This window comes from Amphiprion ocellaris, chromosome 24 (assembly GCF_022539595.1).
Source record: "Amphiprion ocellaris isolate individual 3 ecotype Okinawa chromosome 24, ASM2253959v1, whole genome shotgun sequence".
Taxonomy (NCBI): Eukaryota; Metazoa; Chordata; class Actinopteri; family Pomacentridae; genus Amphiprion; species Amphiprion ocellaris.
Window position 1 is genome coordinate 1,446,539 of NC_072789.1, and position 23,173 is coordinate 1,469,711.

General features: G+C 38.7%; 2 protein-coding genes across 5 annotated transcripts in view; both read right to left on the minus strand.

Annotated features, from left to right (window-relative positions):
- LOC111577534 (fidgetin-like) overlaps positions 1 to 10,088 on the minus strand; it is a 103,200-nt gene extending 93,112 nt beyond the window's left edge. For 2 of the 3 annotated variants that reach the window (XM_035954476.2, XM_055008172.1), the window contains exons 1-3: positions 10,013 to 10,088; positions 4,316 to 4,462; positions 3,132 to 3,326 (exon numbers count right to left, since the gene is read on the minus strand). In XM_035954476.2, the coding sequence (XP_035810369.1) occupies positions 3,132 to 3,183 (52 nt within the window). In that variant the 5' untranslated portion in view covers positions 3,184 to 3,326; positions 4,316 to 4,462; positions 10,013 to 10,088. Of the gene's footprint in view, positions 1 to 3,131; positions 3,327 to 4,315; positions 4,463 to 6,054; positions 6,246 to 10,012 lie in introns of those variants that run through there. The other variant, XM_055008170.1, reaches the window with a different exon arrangement.
- On the minus strand, positions 9,252 to 22,086 carry cobll1a (cordon-bleu WH2 repeat protein-like 1a). Of its 2 annotated transcripts, none has more exons than XM_055008175.1 (9): positions 21,950 to 22,086; positions 20,234 to 20,441; positions 19,881 to 20,148; positions 18,674 to 18,715; positions 18,503 to 18,585; positions 18,234 to 18,428; positions 17,726 to 17,825; positions 10,688 to 11,935; positions 9,252 to 10,087 (listed from the first exon to the last, which is right to left on the minus strand). In XM_055008175.1, the coding sequence occupies exons 1-9, from the start codon at positions 22,039 to 22,041 to the stop codon at positions 10,080 to 10,082; spliced, it is 2,244 nt and encodes a 747-aa protein (XP_054864150.1). In that variant the 5' UTR covers positions 22,042 to 22,086; the 3' UTR covers positions 9,252 to 10,079. The 2 variants fall into 2 exon arrangements, with proteins under 2 accessions (XP_054864150.1, XP_054864149.1); XM_055008174.1 differs by having other exon boundaries at positions 18,674 to 18,718.
- Positions 22,087 to 23,173: the final 1,087 nt, after the last annotated feature.

A 23,173-nucleotide genomic window follows, 5' to 3' on the forward strand; every position in this document is an offset into this window, starting at 1 on the left:
TTTATTAAAAACCGGGGAACAAAATTACAAAACCGAGACACAAAATGACAAAATCGAGACAGAAAATGACAAAATCGAGACACAAAATGACAAAACCAAAACACAAAATGACAAAGCCAGACACAAAATGACAAAAAAGAGACAGAAAATGAGAAAACGATACAGAAAATGACAAAAAGAGACAAAATGAAAAAACGAGACACAAAATGACAAAAAGAGACACAAATTGACAAAACTGAGACACAAAATTACAAAATGAGACACAAAATGTCAAAAACAAGATTAAATTCAGGCAGTCGTTTAGTTGGCATTTTGGTGATATCCAGTCATTTTTTATTAATAAGTGGTTGTTTTCATAATAAATAATTATGGAATTTGTGAAGACATGATCATACTGAACATAAAAAAATGACAGAGAGGCAGCGCTCGTCCACTATCTATCATGGTGTTGGCTGCCGTACGTTCAGCCGTCAGATGCTGCTCCTGTTCGCTTGTTTTCGAACATCATGAATCAAACCGGCTTGAGTCAAAAACTGTATGAGCAAACAGGGGATGGTGATTTAAAAAGGCTTCAGAATTTCACTTATTTGATTGATTTTAACACCGTGCAGCTCGGATGTCTATTTTTTCCCGCTGTTTGTATTTATAGCAGCTCTTTAAGTCCTTCTTCCCTCAACCCGAGGAGGGGGGAAGAAACCAAAAAAAAAAAGGCCTGCCTGTTTGGAGTTTACAGGATCAAAGAGGAGGTAAATATCATTTCCATAACATTTGAACCAGTTAACCAGCAGCACAATACAGAGAAACACTACTGTAAGCGCCTGACAATGCCAATGAGGCAGGAACTCTGTGATTTGCCGCTCTGCCAAAGAGGAGGGAAGCGAGCGAAAACATGGAGGAGGTGAGGGGTCAACTGCGCTCTCCCTGCATCACTTTCCAAGCAGCCCCTCCAGCGCTGGTGATGTTTTAGGCAACCCGTACCTCACTTTGGGGGGAGGACTGATGGATGCCGCTCCCAAGGTGAATGGAAAGAATAGCATTAAGCTGCACCACACTGCCTGGGGAGAGCTCCACTGCTTTGGGTGATTCATCTATTGATTATTTCTACCCAAGCATGGACGTGCCATGTAAACACACATATATTAGCAGTCTACAACACACATGTGCACCCCCCACCCCCCCGAACACGCATGTAGACACAGTGGATGCACGCCTCGGGCCCTACTCGATGTTTTATAATCAGATTCCGACTTCTACCAGCTCGTGGGCATCTTCAAACCACCAGGCAGATACATCAGATGGAGAACTAAATAGAGATGAATGAAGAGATGAAGGAATAAATAAATGATAAATGTGCATTAGCGCTATTTGTGTGGGCCAGCTATTATGTTATTGATTCAAGCTGGAGTTTTTTTGGGTGCGTACACAGTGTACAGTATGTGGGTCAAGGCAGATTATGATGCGTATTCTCCGCTATACAAAATGTTTAGAATTTTAATTTCTCTCAGTGGAGCACAAAAGGCATCCATGAAACGCATCTTCAACTACGACTGTTAAGTTTCAAGGAAATAAAACAAGTTAAGATAGTCTCATAAATGTGAAGCTGTGCTACCTCCAGGCTAACTCCAGTCATGTCTTTGTGGTAGTTAGCAGCTAAATCAAGTGGAAAACACGTCTCGTAATTTGTGGCTAGCGTGAGTTTGGGAGACCACGGGAACACCAATGAGTGGAGGCCGGTTTCTGCAGACAGTTGTGCACGACGTGCACACACTCCCAGACAAACTACAAGCAGTGGAGGAAGTTTCAAGATCCAGTTAAAGCAGTGTGTAAAAAGACTCGGGTCAGTATCTTTGGGATATATCTTGCATACATTTTTATCAAAAGTAAAAAAACATCATGTTTTTATGTTCATTATGATCATGTCTTTACAGATTCCATAATTACTTATTATGGAAACAACCACTTATTAATAAAAAATGACTGGACATCACTAAAATGTCAACTAAATAACCATCTGAATTTAATAACAACCACCTTCTAATTAGCTAAACAATCATAAAATGAGCTTATTCAAAAATTACTTTGATTGCATTTCTTTTTATTAAGATGAGATGACTCAAAACTTGTCCAAAATGACTTGAAAATTGTCCAAAATGACTAGAAAATTATCCATAATTACGGAAAATTAGTCCAGAATGTCATGAAATTTGTCCTAAGTGACTTGAAAATGATCCCAAAGACATAAAAAGACAAGAAAAGATCCAAGCAACTTAAAAGTTTTGAAAATGACAAGAAAAATAATAAAAATAGAGAAGAAGAAAATAATTTTGATTGTGTTCTTTTTATTAAGTTGAGATAATCATGACAGATGTTTCTTTTTTGGCAATAAATCTAATTTTATATGGAAAATAACTAATTGTATCTGTGTCCCAGAAATCACTTTCCACTAAGTTCCCCATTACAAAAACACCTCTCCAGGAAGTGTGTTAATTCCAGATCACATGACCTGCTCCACATGATGTCATTTCCTCCTGAAGAAACGACTGATCAGACTCCAAGGCTTTCTGACTTATTTAATATAAAGTAGTCAGCAGGTTTACTGCAATATCTTTAGGAATAACTTTCAATTTCACTCAACTGCATATATGATATATTAGAAGAATCTTTCTGTAAAAATGCCATGTGGTGTTTGGTTATAGGTGTTCATTTTAGGCCTGAAAACAGCCAAAATGACGACTATGACACAGAAAGTCACACAATTATATATTGACCCGTGTTTTCTGGAGTGCATCTGTATATTGATAAAGGATGAATTTACTGACAGCATATGTGGATAAGATGCTAATAATCTACCACTTAGTAACTGTTTAGGTTGCTGAAAGACAGCAAATTGATCCTCACTTCCATCTAATCATTGTTTGACTCTCTCTGAAGGATTCAAGCTTTCTGTGAATGATCTAGTTCAGGGCGTTACAAGGCCCTTTTCTGTCCAGTTATTTAAGTCCAGCCCTCCCACATAACAGAGGCAGTATTAACTCATCTGTCCATTACACCAGCCTCTACAGCTCCAGTAATCCTCATCAGAGGTCCCTTATGCAGGTCATAAAACTCAGAGTTTAGACATTTGTTCTTACCTTCTGGCTGACATCGTGCCCAGAAGCCGTTGATCACATGGATGGACTGCATCAGAAAGGCATGGAGAAAATGAAGCCAGGATTTTGCTATTTCCTGGTTGACATCTTGGATTTTTGAAGCCTGCTCCAGCTCTGGAAGTCTTCACACCAACCTCCCCTCCTCATGTCTCCTCCAGGAGTCCACCGGTCTTTCCTCTAAACACCAGAAACTCTAATTAAAGCCCCGAAATCAGATTTTCTCCTCCACCAGGGGCAGATCTAGAGAAAAATTAATAGGGTGGCAAAGGGGTAGCAGATACATTTTAGGGGGTGGCATATATATATACATATATATATGCCAACAAAATGACTCAAAACTGTTCAGGATGACTTGAAAATGATCCATAATTATGGAAAATTAGTCCAGAATGACATGAAATTTGTCCTAAATGATTTGAAAATTATCTGAAAGACACAAACATATATATTAAAAAAAAAAAAAAAAATATATATATATAATATATATATATATATATATATATATATATATATATATATATATATATATAAAACCAACCAGCAGGCGTTATCAAATTGACACAAAATCCTGCTGAAATAAGTATGTTAAATAAGTAAATATCATTTGTATTTGTCAGCCAATCCTAAACATGATTTGTTCTTATTAGCTGTCAATCACAACATGTGATCTGATATGTCCAGTAAAAGGGGAAAAGATTTAATCTGAAATAAAGTCAACCTCATACGCTCTGAAGAAACCAAATTCTAGATATGTTAAAATGTGTCTTAAATTTAGCAATAAATTGGATTTAGACTAGACAATGTCTCTCTCATGCACCGTTTTGGGAAATCTGCATTTGTGTGATCTCTGCTTATGTTCAGCCTGAAACAATGATTACATTATCAGCTCATCTAGAACAGAGTCCAGATGATTTTATTTATTGTCTTAGATTTGTGGTTTTATTGTTTGATGCTCTTTATTTGGGACATTGCTTACAATAATTTTGTAATTCCAATATTTAGATATTCTTAAGAATGAAGGATCTACTTATCATCTTAAAATTAAAAGATGAACTACATCAGATAATATTTTATCCAAACAGGTGATTCTTGTGACAGGTGTACCTCTTACTCAGATATATTCATAGCATGTGGACCAGCTGGACCAGACATAGTCTCTGATTTACCTTTCTCTGTCTGAGCTCTGCATGCCTTCATATCTTTCTCTGAACTCTTCCTCCTCCATCTCCTCTCTGGGATGTTCTTCCTCCTCTCTTCTTTTAGGCTGGGAAAAGCTGCTGGTGGTTCCCTTCCTCTTCATTCTTTACTGTCTCCTACAAGAATCACACTGACTTCACTGTGTTTTCCCTTTGATAGTCTTCATTATTAACTATGATACAATCTGTTGTGTACAGTTTAAACCTTTAAAGAGATACTTAACATGTAAACGTTTTTTGAGCTGAAAACTAAACGATATGACTGTACTATGATGAAACACACCAATGACACCAAACTTAAAAAATTCAGCATTAACCCTCATGTTTTCCTGCAGGTCAAAATTGACCCGGTTTAAAGTTTGAAAATGTAGGGAAAAAAAAATTCACAGTGAAACTTCTGATGTCCACATTTTCAACATTTTTGGGAAATCTTTGAACATTTTTTGGTGGAAAAAAAGAAATGTTAAAAATGTTTCTTAAGAACATTCACATAAAAATCAACCAAAATCCAGCGAATTTTGCTGGATTTTGGTTGATTTTTATGTGAATGTTCTTAAAGAAAATATTAGAAGTTTCACTGATATATATGTAATCACTTTAGATATTTTCAGGATTTTTTTGGAAGATTTTTACTCATTTTTTGAAAATATTTACAAGAATTTTCTTGCCAAATTCGGGATTTAAAAAAAAAAAAAACCTTAAGTGAAATTTTTTAAGGAATTATTGGAATTTTGTTCCTGAAGGTTTTGCAAATTTTCAGATATTTGTGGGATTTTTTTTGCTGAATTTTTAAATTTTTTTCAGACAAGGAAACAATATTTTTTCGTGCCCATAAATGAAGACAACAGGAAGGTTAAATAAGCAGGATGTAGTTTTCAAACAGTGCATGAAAACCTGCTGTGTGTGGGGGTTAGTTACACTTTAATGTAAAGTCTTTATGAAGGTGTGATTTATTTTGACTTACAGTCTGTTGTCAGAACCACAGGTTGTACTTACCACAAAAACAAAAAGAAAAAAAAACTTTCACGAACGACCGGAAAAAGACCTCTAAAGGCTGGAATATACTTTCCGCACGAACGAGCCGCGCGGAAATCAGCCGCACGGAAATCCGTGAGAGAGAACGTATGTGCATTTACTCCGTGGGGCGGCTGCTCCAAAACTGCAGGGGGCAGTGTATCGCAAACACACGTCTACCTGGTCTACTCTAGTAATCAACTAGAGAAGAAGAAGTCTGCTTCCAAACTGCAGGCGGCAGTGTAGCTCACACACACGTCTACCTGGTCTACTCTGGTACTAAACTAGAGAAGAAGAAGTTTGCCATTGTTTACACCACTTACAGCACGGCATTTTACCGAATAAAAGCATTTCAGCAGTTACTTTTAATTTTACACCATGAATAGTTCATAACCCGGTTACCACGGTGATCTCTGTGTGATGAATCGTATAAGTTCACGGAGCGGACATTTTCCGGATGGAAAGGCCGCTCGAGGGGGCGTGGGTGCGAAAATGACATATTTTTTTCCGCAGGGAGCCGCACGGACCTCGCGGACGCGGCAAGCATAAAACAAACTTAACGGTAGCTAGCTAGCTACGTAAGTGAAAATTAGCAAGGCCCAGACTCACCGGAAACCGTGGCCCTTTACGCAACCAACCGCTTTATGTGAATTTAAAAATATTAGCGTTTAATACACTGTGTACAGGTATATTACCGTGTGGTCTAACCCAGTCTGTCACGTTTTGCCGGCCACGTCGAAGTTTAACGGTCGTCCACCTGACTGAGGTCAAATAGCAGCCCCTATCTGTAGCAGCGTAGACTGTACGGCAGAACCGTGACGTCTTCATGGTGCATTCGAAAGCACTGGGACATCGGAGTTTCACTCGTTATTTCTGGGCTTCCGCTCTTTACGGCCGGCCACAAACTTTCATATACATGTTTTTGAATTAGATCGTTTAGAACTGGCCCCTGTGCTGAGCATAGAATCCAGACGGGTCAAGGCATTGGATCTTAACGTATCTGAGACCAGTTTACCAGATAGTTCTAGGATTTTGAACGTCAGGAAACCAAACGACTTTTGTTCCATGTGACCGATTTCAAATGTTCCTGATGTTCCACATTTCAACACCGGCCCTGTTAACTTCATTGTTTCAGCTGATGCATTTTTTGTAAAAAATTAAAATAAATAAATAAATAAAACATTTGTTTGATTTTAACCCTCATCAGTACAACTGGAGTCCATGCGAACCCTAGGAGAAAATAACTTATTTTTTTTATTTGTAAGTTCGATTTTTCAGTCCCTTTAGGTAGTTGTCACCCACATAGTTGCCATCATATAGACCAAAGCTTATTTGATTCCAACCAGGTTTGTGGTATATATATATATATATATATATATATATATATATATATATATATATATATATATATATATATATATATATATATAAAAATCATTTGGGGTCCATGCGTACCCCAGCCAGACCCCAGAAGGACTGTGCATCTTTTTTTTATATGTTTGTGTTTTGTTGCTCTTGTGACAACTGTTTCAATTGCATTGTTTCATTTCAATTCAGGAGTTTTTACACTAATATTGTCAGCAATACACGTCAGTAATCATCAACAGTGATTTCATTGTTTCGTTCATATTTGTATCTATAGACGACACACGTTTTAGGAAAACATACATTGAGAGGATATGGACAGGTACAGCATGTGAAACAGATGAAATACTACCGGGATCCCGCTGGACCCCAAATGTACAGATGAGGGTTAATATAAAGTAAAATAAAAGCTTTCAGCGCTTAAATATCATTGTTGTTGTTTTAATGTGTCCCTGTGATTAAACAGCGGTCCCACCTTGGCCCCCCCAGTAAAATTTGTCTAGAACCACCACTGCAAGGCATCTTCTAGGGGTGGAAGTTGCCACCCTATGCCACCCAAGTAGATCCACCCCTGCCTGACGGGCAGCTTCCGGGTTCAAGTCCACAGTCTCCACCCACCAGTGACATCACAGCCGATCCACCTTGACTCCTGCAGCGCCCCCTGCTGTTGTGACCTCTGTAGCCTCATACTGGCAGTTAATGCTATCAATCTGATTAAATTCTCTAGTTCATCTGAATCAGGCTGTGGAGGAAAAGTCTTGGTGGTTGTGATGAAATATCTCTTATTCTCAAGATCACGATTCAAGGCTGTCAGAGGATAGGATTACAATGACTCAACCTCCCCGTAAATGAAGACAACAGGAGGGTTAAAGTTGTAGTGGACAGAAATCTGGAAAACACACAGACCTCCTCCTGCAGTTGTTCCTCTCACACAAGTGCTTCATTTGCACACAACGGTCAAAAAGCTAAAAATCAACATTCAAGTGTGGCTTCATGTAGAATCCAAACCCCAATGCTTGTCTACGCTGCACTCAAACTGCAGACTTGGTAGCTCTTAAAACCATCTAACCTGCCCTTTAATTGGCTAAAACCTCCTGTTACAGGTTAGATTTTCCAAAGCCTGAAAATAATCAGGTGGAGGTGCAGAAGTCCAGCTTCCTCTTGAATTACAATATGCTGAAACTTTAGTGTGGAATTTTTCCCCCGGTGATCCAAAAGGATACCTCCTACCCAGCTTTATCTTCAGGCCTTTTACTCTCCTGATGATAGCTTGGAATGACATTTCTTTCAAAGTTTTGATCACAAATTCATACATTTGGGACAATTTTTGTTCAACCGCTCACACTAGGAGTCTCCTGGTATTTTCCTTGTATGGTTTTGTGGACAGTTATCTTACTAAATACGATACTACATATTTTCTGTGATATTTTTCAGTTCATTTCAGGAGTTACAGTATGGTGGTTTATCATGTGGATGGGTGTAAAAGGATATAAAGGATGTGAACGGCAGATTTCATTGTTGTCCATCAACACGCGGTTTCACTTTTCCGTGTTTGTTCAGGTGTGTATGTTTAAACAGGACTGAGTGATCTGGTATTCATCCCACAGCCTCCTCATTAATGTGTTTGAACCAGCATGTGCTCATGTGACTGAAGTGTCCTCCAGGATTTAGAACGCCATGTTTGTTCATGTCTCTCCTCACCCCGTCTCCCGAGACAATCATCAACAAAACCTCTTTGTGTCTGTGTTTTTTACGTTCAAAGGTTCATCGGTGCTGAAACTGGATCATAAATGTACATGACAGAGTAGCATTTACTGTTCTACTGCATTATAAATCCAGCTTTCTTTTGTCTGCATAATCATGAACATTGGTGCTCAGGTTGAAATTCAACCTTTTGCTGCTAAAAAATGGATAATGCCAGAGTTGTCACTTCCATCGGATATCATTGCTTTGGGCAGGAAAAGAGCTTCTCTCCAACATGTGTGTGTGTTTCTTTCCCTGCAGACTTTATATATATATATATATATATATTATATATATATATATATATATATATATATATATATATATATATATATATATAAAAACGTTAGACGTGGCTCTCTCCCTTAGGGGCGGTAATGGCATTCTCCATGACAACGGCAGTGTGACACGGCTGTGCCCTTGAGGGCCAGGCGCCTCCTCTTGGGGGAGCACCGTGGAAACACGACAGGGTCAACGGTCGCCTCCCATCATCCACCAGCAACCCGTCCTCACTCTCTCCCCTCTTTCTTCAGGTAGAGCGAGGAATGTTAGAGAGAGGGAGAAAGAAAGTCTTGAAGCGAGCCCACTCAGTCCAGGCCTGGCAAACAAGGAGCTTTAGCCACAGGCGGTTCTGGCTAGGTCTCTACCTCGCATAGCTCCTTGCTGTTCCTCCAAGGCCAGGGCTGGATCAATACGTATAGTAGTGTGGATTCTTTTGGCACCCAAGTATAGCTATGCAGTATTGCCCCGAGGTATGGGTCCGTTAAAGACATAACAGTGTGTGCATGTGAGCAAAGTGGACTGAGTTTATTCAGGAAGGTGATGAAATGCTTGGCATAAAACTGATGCTTCCAACAAGGATGTTTTTTTTTTTCATTTTGTTGCTGGAAAAGCAGGAAATTCTCATGTTCCTATTAAAAATTAGGTTTTTTTATTCTGGGAATGTCACTGAAGAGGAGGAAAATTTCCTTCGACACTCAGATAATTTAATATTAGAAAAATGCTTCATTGAACTTAATTGATGGAGAAAATAGAAAACATTTTAACTAATATTTCTTTAACATACAAAATGAGTCACTTGTGATCCACCCATCAGAACAGATTCCATGAAAAAGATTCACAAATGGATATTCATTTTAGGAGCAATGCTCTTCTGCCACCTGGTGACGTAAAACCAAACCGCAGTCCAGGAGTTTTACTGTGAAAGCATAAAAATGTACATCCTGGAGGAGAAAATAAATAAGTCTGTAATTGCAATTGCATCATTTCTTTTGTTTTACGCACAGAAAAGCTCTCACGTCAGCGTTACGTCTGTCTTGGCACACGTTGAATGAAAATGTAAAAGGAAGTAAAGAAAAAACAGGACGTCGTCAGTTCAACAACCCATGTCCTGTGCATTTGGCATTCTTCACAACAGAAAATGTTTAACTTGTGAACATAAACTGACACAACGAGGTGTCCCGCACAAAGAGACCGGAAAGAAAGACTTCATAAAAGTGATGCAGTTCTTAGAAATGACCTTTGTTTAAGTTATTTAAAGGTCACCTGTGGAATCCAGCTCTGAATCTTCCCCCTAAACAAGGACTTCCATTCAAAGACGGGAGGAGGCAGGTCAGGCACCTGTGGCAGAAAAACAGAAAGGTTTCAAAATTACATCTTTCCTGTACAGACAAGAAGACCTCAAGCTAACAGTGGCAAACATCCAGAAATATACTCATCATCATACATTCAGTGTCTCCGTGTCAATGTGTTTTTATGTCTTTATGCAGAGAAAGATGAAAAAATATTTTCCCTTAAACCAGGGGTGTCCAACATGCGGCCCGTGGGCCAAAACCGGCCCTCCAGATGGTCCAATCCAGCCCTCAAAGTGTAAAAATTACAGAGAAGACATTAACTGCAGATTGTAAATTAGTAAAACTATAAATTTAAAATAATTTCTAGACCATGACAAGTTGTTTTATGTTGTTCATGATGTTTTGTAAAAAGATGAGAAGATTTATTAAATGTGAACATTTTGCACTAAAACAAAGGATAAATTTGGAGTTGTTGTGGTTGTTTATACGTTATTGTGGTCTGATTTTACTGGTCCGGTCCACTGGAGATCAAACTGGGCTGAATGTGGACCCTGAACTAGGATGAGTTTGACACTCCTGCCTTACATGCTGCACATGAAAGCTCCAGTATTTAACTGTGGAGTTACCAGGAGAGCACAGAACTCACCGTACTGATACGTGGACCTGGGCGGTGATGGAAGAGTACTGTGTGGACCGTTGGAGACCTGAGGGCCGAAACTTTTGCCACGACTCTGGAGCCGAGATCTTTGCACGGCCATTGCCACCGCCTGAGCAAATCTGGACGGAGCTGCACTCGTCTTGTCCACAGGCGTCACTGAGGTAGACTCTTCACTGGATGCAGTAGTTTGACCATTTGAGGTAGGACTTGGGGACAAACAGGAAGCTGCAGGATCTTCTTTCTCCTCCTCCATGACTTCAATGTCTTCATTAAAAAAGACAGGAGGAGGAGGAGGAGGGAAAGCCACCTCCTCCTCCTCATCTTCTGGTTCTTCCTCAACTTTCTTCTCAACACCACATGAGCTACACTGGTCTATGTCTGTGCTGGGGCTTTCGATGAATTTGTTCTGATCTTCTGGGTTGATGTGAGCCTCGCTAGTCGAGTCACCATCACTGCAGTCTGACAGTCCAGCCGGTATCACCTCAGACGTGACCTCAGGTTCTTCCTCGTCCTCCTGCCCTTCAGTGACGTCCCCGGCCTCATGCAGAGATGTATGTGGACTGTCCTGTCTGCTCAAATCAGCGTCCTGAGAGCAGAGTTCTGGACTGGCCAACGGTGCTTCACTCTCGGATCTGTCGGGGGAATGAAGATCCTCCTCAGCCTCCATTTGACTGTTCTCAATGTCAAGAGGTTCCCCACTCTCTGGATGGTTGTCTGCTGATGTCTGGGACTGGTCTGGAGCGTTCAGGGACACTTCTGAATCACTGAAGTTCAGTTTCTTGGAGGGAACCACTTTAAACGTGGTCAGCCCCCTCCTCTGTGCCGGATCCTCCCATTCATTCTCAGTAGGTAGCTCAGACGTGAGAACGGCTTCAAGCTCAGCGCAGAGAGCCCCGTTATCCGAGCACTTTGGTGTTGACGACATGAAGGAGGAGCTGTTGTGAAATTTGGGGAAGGTGGCGGAGTTTTTTAAACGTTTGACCAGAGTTCCTTTAGAGACGGAAGACGTCAGGACTCTGGCGAGAGCACAGCGGGCGTCGGATAGGTCTTTCCCTCGGAACAAAGGCAGAAGATAGGGATCGGTCACTTCATGGAGATGAGCCAGTGATGGGCATGAGGATGATGAGGATGACTGAGGCTGTGAATTAGGCGGTGATGAGGAGAGCGACTGGTTCACAGATTCTGACTCATCACTTTCTCTTTGCTCCTCCAGAGTGTTCAAAGAGTCTACAGCCCCTAGAGAAACAGGAGAAACTTAAAAAAATGAATTATTCAGTTTCAAAGGCCACAGAATTTAGATACCACTGGGTAAACAATTAAAAACTGCTGCATTTTCAAACAGAAAGTATGCACAGGAAACACAAAACCTATTTGTATGTACAAGCTCTTCAGAGTACTTCACACCCCTTCACTCTCTGCACATTTTGTGATGTAGATTTTTATTTTTCAATATATTTACAATCAATGTAAATGTATTTACCCTGCCAAAAATGAAAGGATATATTCTTTTATAAATCTCTGCATTGCAAATACTGAAATCTCATTGATTCTGAATCTTTCCAGTATCTTTGAGGATGCATTCTTTGCTTTCCAATGGCAGTTGAATGTGTCGCACTGCCCAGTTCGATAAAAGTTGCAACAGGAATTTTACGAGGTCAGACCTTGTAATATATTTACTACCTGTGACACGTCTGAACTGCTTGACACACTGAGATGGCCTAATTGTGCACATATTGTGTGTAATGTAATACATTTAACACATAAAAGAAAGAATATGTCACTTTGACAGACTGATGATGCAGCGGCGTTATGTAGTCCATGTCTGAAGTGGGATTATGCCTATTCAGAGCTGTGGCTAAACTATATCCCACGCTGTATAAAGGATCCCACAATTTACAAGAATGGTCATGCAGTCGAAGCAGAAAAGGAGTTGTTTGTTCAAAACTGAGCAGCTGACCAAGAAAAGCTTTGCTCGGGGATATGACCAAAAACTAAACTCAAAATCGCTATTTCAGACAGTGCAATTAGCCAACCACAAAGGCTGAATTTTAGGATGCATGTCATGTCAAATGTATACTGTCCCTCTGGCATGATGCTTTTGATGGTGTCTCATGTGGTAATACTCCATCGTGTTTTCAAACTATCACACAATGAATGCGGAAGAGAGGCTAAAAATTAATTAGATATTTTACCTAAATCATTCCCAGCTAGTCGTTAACACAGTTAGAAGGGTCTCGGCTCCAAAAATCTAACTTTAACAAACATTCAAGCGTGACGTCTGCAGTACATACCACCCAGCTAATACCAACCCCACAGTGAAGCACGGTGGTGGCAGCATTATGCCATGTGTAACCAGGTTGAAATAACGGATATATTTTCACATATGAAATTCCACCAACTTCCAAAAATTCATGTAAATAATTGTTTTATGTTTCCTATTCTGTGTTTAAAATGTATTTCACTTTTCATTGTTATTGGAATTAGTACTGTCTCTTTAAGAGGTCGCATTTTGATGATGTCACATATGCGCCGGAAGTAAACAGTATACGTGGGAACGACGCGAGAGAAGACGGACAGGCCGAATGGATTCTTCATGTGAAGATGGACATGAGCTGGATGGACATTGTACGTCGGAGATAGACGGGAAAGGAACGGACATCGTCTCCACGTAAAGGAAAGACGGAGCAGCGGTATGGACGCTTGATTAATGGACGTTATCTTCATGCTAAAGAGAGACAGAGCGGTAATATGGACGCATGATTGACATACATCATTTTCACGTTCAAGAGAGACGGGAATAAATGTTTGTTAAGCAACATTCTACAGGCCAGTCTGTTTATTTATGCCACGACCAAGAAACAAAAGAACACAACGCAGGACAATAACAACGGGTGTGAAGGCAGATTGTCAGAGGCGCACACACACACACACCCGTTACACATGGGAGTGCCTCGAAGCAACAGAGACTGGTGGCGTTGAAGGAATCAATGAAATATCCAGAAGTCCTTTAGGAAAACGTGCAGAGAGTGCAGACGATTGAGACTCGGGCAACAGTTCACCTTTCATGGCACTGAACCAAAGCAAAGACAAGAGAGAACCTGGAGCTGCTTCAGGACAAGTTTCTGACTGTCTGTCAGTGGTGCAGCCAAAGAACAGACTTTAACACTAGGGAATATCTGTGGAGAGACCTGAAGACGACAGATCACAGATGCTTCCCTCCCAATTTGAAGGAGCTGAACAGAAGTTGGCAGAAAAAAAACGGTATAAACTCCCGAGGTGTGCAAAGACTCAACCGAGAAGACTGGAAGCTGCAGTCGAGTGTTCATCAGAGTTACCGGTGCGACAAAGATGAGGGAACTGAGAAAGGTGCGATTAAATGCGTTATCTTTTATGTAATTAATTAATTAAAGTCCCAGCCCTAATTCAGATACAAACATGTTTTAAAAATGAATTTGAAATTACATAAGTATCCAGTTTTATTGTAGTAACAGAAATACTTTGTAATAATGTAGAAAGTCTGCACATAAAATTGTGTAATTTCACATAAAAACATATCGTCTAAATGAATAAGCAGAAGAGTTACAAAGGATCTAACATAAATATATTAAAAACATCCACATACAACAGGAAGGATTATATAGTAAAGAAAGCAAGAAGTGTACAACATTAACCCTCCTGTTGTCCTCATTTACAGGCACCCAAAAATATTGTTTCCTTGTCTGAAAAAAATTCAAATAATTCCTGAAAAGTTTCCCTTAGAAGTTTAATTTTTTTTAAAAACCCCCTTAATCTGGCAAGAAAGTTCTTGTAAATATTTTTCAAAAAATGAGTAAAAATCTTACAAAAAATGCTAAAAATATCTAAAGTGATTCCATATATATCAGTAAAACTTATAATGTTTTCTTGAAGAATATTCACATAAAAATCAACCAAAATCCAGCGAATTTGGCTGGATTTTGTTTTTTTCTGTGAATATTCTTAAAGAAACATTTTGTTATGTATTTCTTTTTTTCCACCAAAATGTGACAAAATTTTGAAAATGTGGACATCAGAAATTTCACAGTGAAGATATATTTTTTCCCCCCACATTTTCAAACTTTAAATTTGCAAAACTTTAAGTAGAAAATTTCCAAAAATTCCTTGAAAAGTGAGCAAAAATCTTCCAAAAAAAATCCTAAAAATATCTAAAGCGAATACATATATATCAGTAAAACTTCTAATATTTTCTTTAAGAACATTCACAAAAAAAATCATCACTCATTTTTTGAAAATATTTACAAGAATTTTCTTGTCAAATTTGGGAGATTTTTTCAAAATAAAACTTTTAAAGGAAACTTTTTAGGAATTACTGGAATTTTCTTCCTGAAATTTTTGCAAAGTTTCAGAAATTTGGGGAATTTTTTGCTGAATTTTGGATTTATTTTCAGACAAGGAAACAATATTTTTTGGTGCCTGTAGATGAGGACAACAGGAGGGTTAAGAACATTCACAAAAAAAAATCCAGTGAAAGCCACTGGATTTTGGTTGATTTTTATGTGAATGCTCTTAAGAAACATTTTTAACATTTCTTTTTTTCCACCAAAAAATGTTCAAAGATTTCCCACAAATGTTGAAAATGTGGACATCAGAAGTTTCACTGTGAAAATATTTTTTTCCCCCACATTTTCAAACTTTAAAACGGGTCAGTTTTGGCCTGCAGGACGACACAAGGGTTAAAGGACATCAATCATTTACAAATATTTCACTCAATATTCCTCTTGGTCTGGCTTTGTTTTGAATAAAAGGCACCAATAAAGCTAAGCCCTTAATAGGAAAAGAAACAAAAAAAGAAAGGTACAAAACTTTCAGCAAACAAAAAAAAGTAAGCAAAAGACAACTTAGAAACGGTCCAAACGTAAGTGCAGCAGTGACACACATCCATGAAAGCCACTAAGATGGAGGAGGAAGGAGGAAGAAGAGGCCAACGCAGGAGGACGAAGAGGAGGAAGAGGGATGGAAGGAGGAGAGGAAAAGGAGACGACAGCAGCAGCCCTCAATCACCCCCTTCAGGTGACACAGAGTCTGGAAGCAGGGAGGAGAAAAAGCTCGGCTTCAGTTTACAGGTTTACAGACCATCCCGAAGCACCGAAACTTTAAGTCAGGGGTGTCAAACATGCGGCCCGCGGGCCAAAACCGGCCCTCCAGAGGGTCCGATTTGGCCCGTAAAGGGTAAAAACTACAGAGAAGACATTAACTGCACTTTGTAAATTAGTAAAACTATGAATTTAAAGTAATTTCTAGACCATGACAAGTTGTTTTGATCATAAAGTAAAATACTAGATTGCTCATTGTTCTTTTGTCATTTTGTGTCTCACTTTTGTAATATTTTGTCTTGTTTTTGTTGTTTTTCATATTTTTTTTGTCAGACTTGTCATTTGTCTCATGTTTTAGTCGTTTTGTTTCTCATTTTTGTTGTTTCGTGTTTCCTGTTTGTCTCGCTTGTATTTTTTGTCTTATTTTTGTCATTTTGTGTTTCGCTTTATTCGTTTTTTGTGTCGTTTGTCTCATTTTTTGTCATTCTGTTTCTCTTTATTGTTTTGTGTTTCCTTTTTGTCTCGCTTGTATTTTTTGTCTTATTTTTGTCATTTTGCATTTGCTTTATTCATTTTGTGTCATTTTTGTTGTTTTGTCTGCTTTGTATGTTTGCCGTTTTGTTTCTTGCTTTTGTAATTTTTTGTCTCATTTGTGTCATTTGTCCAGTTTTTTGTCCCCTTGTAACTTTTTGTCCAATTTCTTCTCTTTTGTTTTTTGTTGTTTTGTGTCTCATTTTTGTCATATTTTTTGTAGTTTTTTGTCTTTGTTTGTCTGACTTTTGTTGCTTTAATCATAAAGTAAAATACTATCTCGTTCAGTTCCAGATGACTAAATGTTGTGTGCCTTTGTAGACACTCTGTGATCTGGAAGTTGTAATGTAGAAATGATAAACTGAGGCTGAATGTTGCTGAAATTGAAGTAATTTTTCTTCAGAAATTTCAGGTTGTTGATAATGTTTTGTAAAAAGATAATTCATTAAACGTTAACTCTTTTGCACTAAAACAAAGGAACGATTAGGAGTTGTGGTTATTTATAGGTTATTATGCTGTGATTTTACTGGTCACTGGAGATCAAACTGGGCTGAATGTGGAACCTGAACTAAGATGAGTTTGACACCCCCGATCTAAGTGATGCTACATGAACTTTCACAGAGCATGATTATGTAAATGTGGGCGATTAGGAGTGTGTTTATTGACCGTTGATGGGGGTGTTATTCCAGCGTCACGAGGACACCAGCTCAGCAGTGACAACAATGAGGGAGTGAACTAAGACACCGACACTGCTGATGGCAATTTATTTCTTAATTACAACGCTGACAGGAAGCTTTTTTTCTTTTTTAAAATGTGCCCAATCAAGTGTTTGTCACATAGTTACAGATCCCTGATAACCTACGTCTAATAACAAAATGCCCATTGTCCATTCAAGGCTGTGAAAAGACAGAACCTGAACCCTGATGAGGAAAGCATATCAGACAGACTAACACGGAGGAATGAAAGCTTGGACAATAGAGGGATTTATCTGGCAACACACTGAAGCCAATATGCTCTATGAACAAGGCTTTGGGTCACTTTAATTGCCCCAAACGGGGTTAAACTGTTCGCACCGATAAAAAGCTACATTTTGTGCTGGATTTAACTGCTAAATCTTCCATTTGATGGCATTCACTTTGACATTTTAATCTTGATTTAACTTCAATCTCTCTCGACCTCGCGTGACACCGACTGAGGCTGGAAGGATTTGGCAGAGACAAGAATTCACCCCACTCTAAACCCATTTGATTTCCACAGAAAAACTGTAAAAGGTCAATTGGGATTATTGTAATAGCGGATTTCCTCGGCTCGGCTGTTTCAGACAGTCGCCACCAGATGGCCAAATAAACAGAGAGGAAGCTTCATTTAGAGCTTATAACTGGCATTACCAACAACCTCCAACATTAAGTAAACAAGACCTTACCTGTGACATTAGTTTCTGTCTGCAGCTCCTGGAGTGTGTTTGCACAGGGAGGAGGTGGGGCTCTCCTCTTGGTGCTCCTTAAGGTCCATTCTCCAGACCTCTACAGAGAGACAGTGGGAGACAATGACACTAAAATTAGTCCACAATCAGCCCAGTTTGTTCTCAAGTGGATTGGACCAGTAAAATCACGACATAATAACCCATGAATAATGACAACTTTTGTTGTTGTTTTGTGTCTCATTTTTGTTGTTTTGTGTCTCATTTTGCATCATTATGTGTCTTGTTTTTGTCTTTTTGGGTATAGTTTTTTCTGACCTTCCCTGAGAATTTCATTCAAATCCATTAGTCTGTTTTTGAGTAATGCTGCTAACAGACAAACAGACCAGTTATTAATATCAAACTCAACTACAATTCCTCTCATTTTCCATCAGACTTGTCCTGTAACAGGTCAGCAAACACTCAACCCTCCTAACTGGGTGGAAAGAGAAAAATGAAACCTGGAACCCACCTGAGCTCCTCTGGAATGGCAGCTGTCCAGGTTGTTGGGGATGCTCTGTGATGCACCCATGGGTGGCTGGGGGGCTCGTCTCTTCTTTGGCATATCTGCAGGCAGGGTGTTAGAAGAGGAAACACCCTCCAGATTCATAGCGTCTCCCGCTAGCTGGCTGTGACCAGGAGAAGCCGGAGCACTCACTGCCGCTTTCTACCAAAAAAAACTTACCGTTAGCAGAGAAAATCTGCAGGAAACATAATTATTCCCGCAGCTTGACAACCTACCTTTTCATGTTTCTTCTTCCTTCTTCTGAATAAGCTGAAGAACCCTGAGTTCTCCTTCAGTTTTTTCTCCTTCTTTGGTGGGTCTGTGCAAAGTCAACAGCTTTCATCAGTAAACTATACACAGCATAATCACTGAATGAGCCTCTGCATGCACTCGTTTCCTCGTGTTACCTTGTAGTGGAGGTGGTGAAATGACCTCTGTTGGTGTGACAGCTGCTGCAGACAGAAAACACATTTACCCACACAGATGAATCAGGTCAGATTGTACAATAAGAGCAGATATTTATACAGGAGTGGGCGTACTGTGGGAATAAAACGTCTTCAAAACATTATTTTAGCTGAGCTATGTTGGCTGCAAGGGTTCTGTGAGAGCAACACGACTACAAATACTAATTTTGGGTAGACAAAGTGTAAACAGATGAGATCCCAGAGGTTTTACTGAGGCACACATGGTTAAACTGAGTATATTTACTTACTATAGTGTATTTACTTGTATATCCCAGAATTTATTGAAACAAATGACATACTAGGCTGTATTTTTTCACTACCGTTCAAAAGTTTGGGGTCATCCAGACAATTCCATGTTTTCTAGTAAAACCCCCACTTTTATCCATGTGCTAACATAACTGCACAAGGGTTTTCTAATCATCAGTGAGCCTTTCAACAGCATTAGCTAACACAATGTAGCATTAGAACACAGGAGTGATGGTTGCTGGAAATGTTCCTCTGTACCCCTATGGAGATATTCCATGAAACATTTCCAGCTACAACAGTCATTTACCACATTAACAGTATCTACACCAGGGATGTCAAACACGCGGCCCACGGGGCAAAACCGGCCCTCCAGAGGGTCTAATCTGGTCTGTGAGACGACTTTGTAAAGTGTCATAGAGAAGACATTAACTGCAGATTGTAAATATGTAAAACTATAAATGAAAAAGAATTTCTAGACAAGTTGTTTTGATCTTAAAGTAAAATACTAGATTGCGCATTGTTCTTTTGTGGTTTTGTTTCTCATTTCTGTAATATTTGTCTTGTTTTTATAGTTTTTTTTTTTCATTTTTTTGTCAGATTTTTGTCACTTGTCTCATGCTTTTGCCATTTTGTGTTTCCTTTTTGTCTCGCTCGTCTCTGCAAGGATTTATGCATTACACTGGTGCTACATGATTACCTGATAGGGTTCTAGCACCATTAACCAGGTGTTCAGGTGCTCTTAACCCTTTGATGCACAACATGGGTCAAAAGTGACCCATATTCAGTGGAATATGGGTATCTCTGGAGCCATGCTGTGCATCAGAGTTTTACTAAAGTGCTCAGTCGCTACGCCTACATGTGTCGATGTGGCATTAGCATCGTTACAGGTTTCCTCTGTTTCTACCTGCTTCAGTTGTCTTCAGTGAGTGGTGCTCAGCGGGGTCTTGAGCTGAGTCTTTGGCAAAAACCTCCCTCAACCCGTGGTCGTTTAACGTCTTGCTCAGGTCCAGCGGCTCTTTGGACTGAGAGTCTCTCAGTAAGGAGGTCGTTGCTACTTGAAGCTCACACTTTTCACACACCATGGGCAGCAGCATCTCCAGGGGCAGTCTTGGATTCACTCGCACCACCGTCTTGTGGGACTTACTGTAGTTGATCAGTAGACGAACGGTTGCCTGCAAAGAAAAACGACACTGGACTCATTTTATGTTCCTTATTATGAAGTTTGCAGTAACTTTTAATGCTTTGTTTTTCTTTAACCTCGGGCATGTACGGCCTCCTGATCTTCTCCTTTTCCTCCACCGCTCTGGGCTTCAGCACAATCTTCTCAGCTTCCAGCAAGCCGACAGGAGAGTTGGGTTTGAAGCTGATGTTGTTCTTGTTGGGTGAGAGAACTTCAACGGTGTAGTCGGAGGGATTCAGGTGGTGACTGGCACAGAGAGTCACCAGTAAGTCCATCACCGGTTTACTGTACAGATGAGAGAATTAAATCAAACAACCACATTCATCCTGGTCTTGCTCTGGTTTGCAGTTCTCCGAGGTTTTTCTAGGTCATGGGTGTTAAACATGCGGCCCGCGGGCCAAAACCGGCCCTCCAGAGGATCCAGTCCGGCCCCTGGGACGACTCTGTAAAGTGTAAAAACTACAGAGAGGACAGAAACTGCAGATTGTAAATTAGTAAAACTATAAATGTAAAATAATTCCTAGATCATGACAAGTTGTTTTGATCATAAAGTAAAATACTAGATTGCTCATTGTTTTTCTGTCATTTTGTGTCTCATTTTTGTAATATTTTGTCTTGTTTTTGTTATGTCTTTTTTTGACATTTGTTGTTTCTCTTGCTTTTTGTGTTTTTGTTTCTCGTTTTTGTCATTTTGTGTTTCCTTTTTGTCTCGCTTGTGTTTTTTTGTCATTTTTACTCATTTTGTTCCTTTTTTGTCATTTTTTTGTCTCATTTTTGTCGTTTGTCCATTTTTTGTCATTTTGGAACTTTTTGGTTGATTTTTTTTGTCTTTTTTGTTTCGTTTCATGTCGTTTGTCTTGTTTTTGTTGTTTTTTGTCTTTTTTTGTCTGACTTTTGTCGCTTGTCTCATGTCTTTGTTGCTTTGTTTTTCGTTTTTGTTGTTTTGTGTTTCCTTTTTGTCTTGCTTGTGTTGTTTGTCAATTTTATCATTTTGTTCTTTTTTGTCATTTTGCGTCTCATTTTTGTAATGTTTTGTCTTGTTTTTGGTCTGACTTTTGTTGTTTATCTCATGTTTTTGTTATTTTCTGTTTCCTTTTTTTCGCTTGTGTTGCTTGTGAATTTTTTTTTGTGGCTTTGTGTCTCGCTTTTTTCATTTTGTGTCTTGTTTGGATGATTTACGCAATTTTTTCATCTCGTTTTTGTCATTTGTCAATTTTTTTGTCGCTTTGGAACTTTTTTGTCATATTTTTTGTCTCTTTTATGTTTTGTTTCGTCATTTGTCTCATTTGTTGTCATTTTGTTTCTCTCTTTTGTCGTTTTGCATCTCATATTTGTAATATTTTGTCTTGTTTTTTGTCTTTTTTTGTCATTTGTCTTATGTTTTGTCATTTTGTTTTTCCTTTCTGTCTCACTTATGTTTTCTGTCTTAGTTTTGTAATTTTGTGTTTCACTTTATTCGTTGTTTTTGTCATTTGGTGTTTTGTCTTGTGTTGCTTGTCTATTTTTTGTGGTTTTGTTTCTTGCTTTTGTCATTTTGTGTCTCATTTGGGTCATTTATGTAATTTTTTGTCTTGTTTTTGTCACATTGTTCATGATGTTTTGTAAAAAGATAATTCCTTAAATGTGAACATTTTTGCACTAAAACAAAGGAAACGTGGAGTTGTGGTTATTTATAGGTTCTTATGCTGTGATTTTACTGGTCACTGGAGATCAAATTGGGCTGAATGTGAACTAAAATGACTTTGACACCCCTGTTCTAGGTTGTATTATGAAAAGCTTGTCATGTGGTCTACCTTCCATGCACCGTGGCGTTCTTCTCCAGCCCTCCTGGCAGAACCACACACAGCGAGTGGTTTCTCTCCAGCGGATTCTCCTGCTCATCCATCTCCAGAAAACTCAGAGGGTCACCCAAGATCTGGTGCTGTTCCCACCGTCAGGTAAACCTTCTGAGAAACAGCAAACATTCCAGCTATTTGTGCTTAATAATGCCAGGAAAAACAGATCAAACTTAACCAACATGATCCCCAAGAGAGTTCAAGCCATTTTTGACGAGCCGGTCGAGTGTCTTAACACTTAAATCTCTCTGAAAGTCATTGATGTAACCCTTTAAAACTCACAGATGTTGATCAAAGTGGCATATCTACCATTTGTTTCCATGAAAATACACAATTCTGCACTATTGCTTCTTCTATCAATAGCCCAAAAGTCTGTAGCAAACCTCCACCATGGTGCTTTTTGCCTGTTTTTGCTTAAAGCGTGTCTTTTAGCACATCCAACATGATATGAGCAGGATTTAAAAAGCTTGATTGATGACTATACAGCAGGAACACCTTAAAAAAAATCTATTTTTCACTGTAGGGTTACATTTTAATTACTTGTTCATCTATAAATTAATTAAAAACAAACAAAAAAATGAAGAAATTCAGAAGAATTTCAATTTGTCTGACACAAAATTCCAAATATTTATATTTAATTAAAAAATATATTTTTCTGTCTGAGGCTGCATGTTAATCATTTGTTCACCTGTAAATTAACAAAAATTTAAAAAAAAATAACAAAAGTTGCCCAATTTCAATGTATCTGACACAAAAGTCCAAAAATGTATATTTATTATTTATTTTAAACATTTATTTTTCATTCTAGGGCTGCATTTTAATCATTTGTTCATCTGAAAATTAACAAAAAAAAGTAAAAATGAAGAAAATTTGATCAAATTCAACATATCTGACACAACATTCTAAATATTTATATTAAATATTTATTTTCAAAAAATATTTTTCATTCTAGGGCTACATTTTAATCATTTGTCCATCTGCAAATTAATGAAACAAAAATTAAAAACTAAAGAAAATCTGTCCAATTTCAATGCGTCTTACACAAAAGTCCAAAACAAAAATATTTAGTTGAATTGAAGAGAAAATAAATCTGTAAAAATTCACATTTAAGTACTTAAACAATTATCAGAATTATTGTTGATAAAGGACTATTAATCTGCTCAGTGCTTTACATTAATTTAA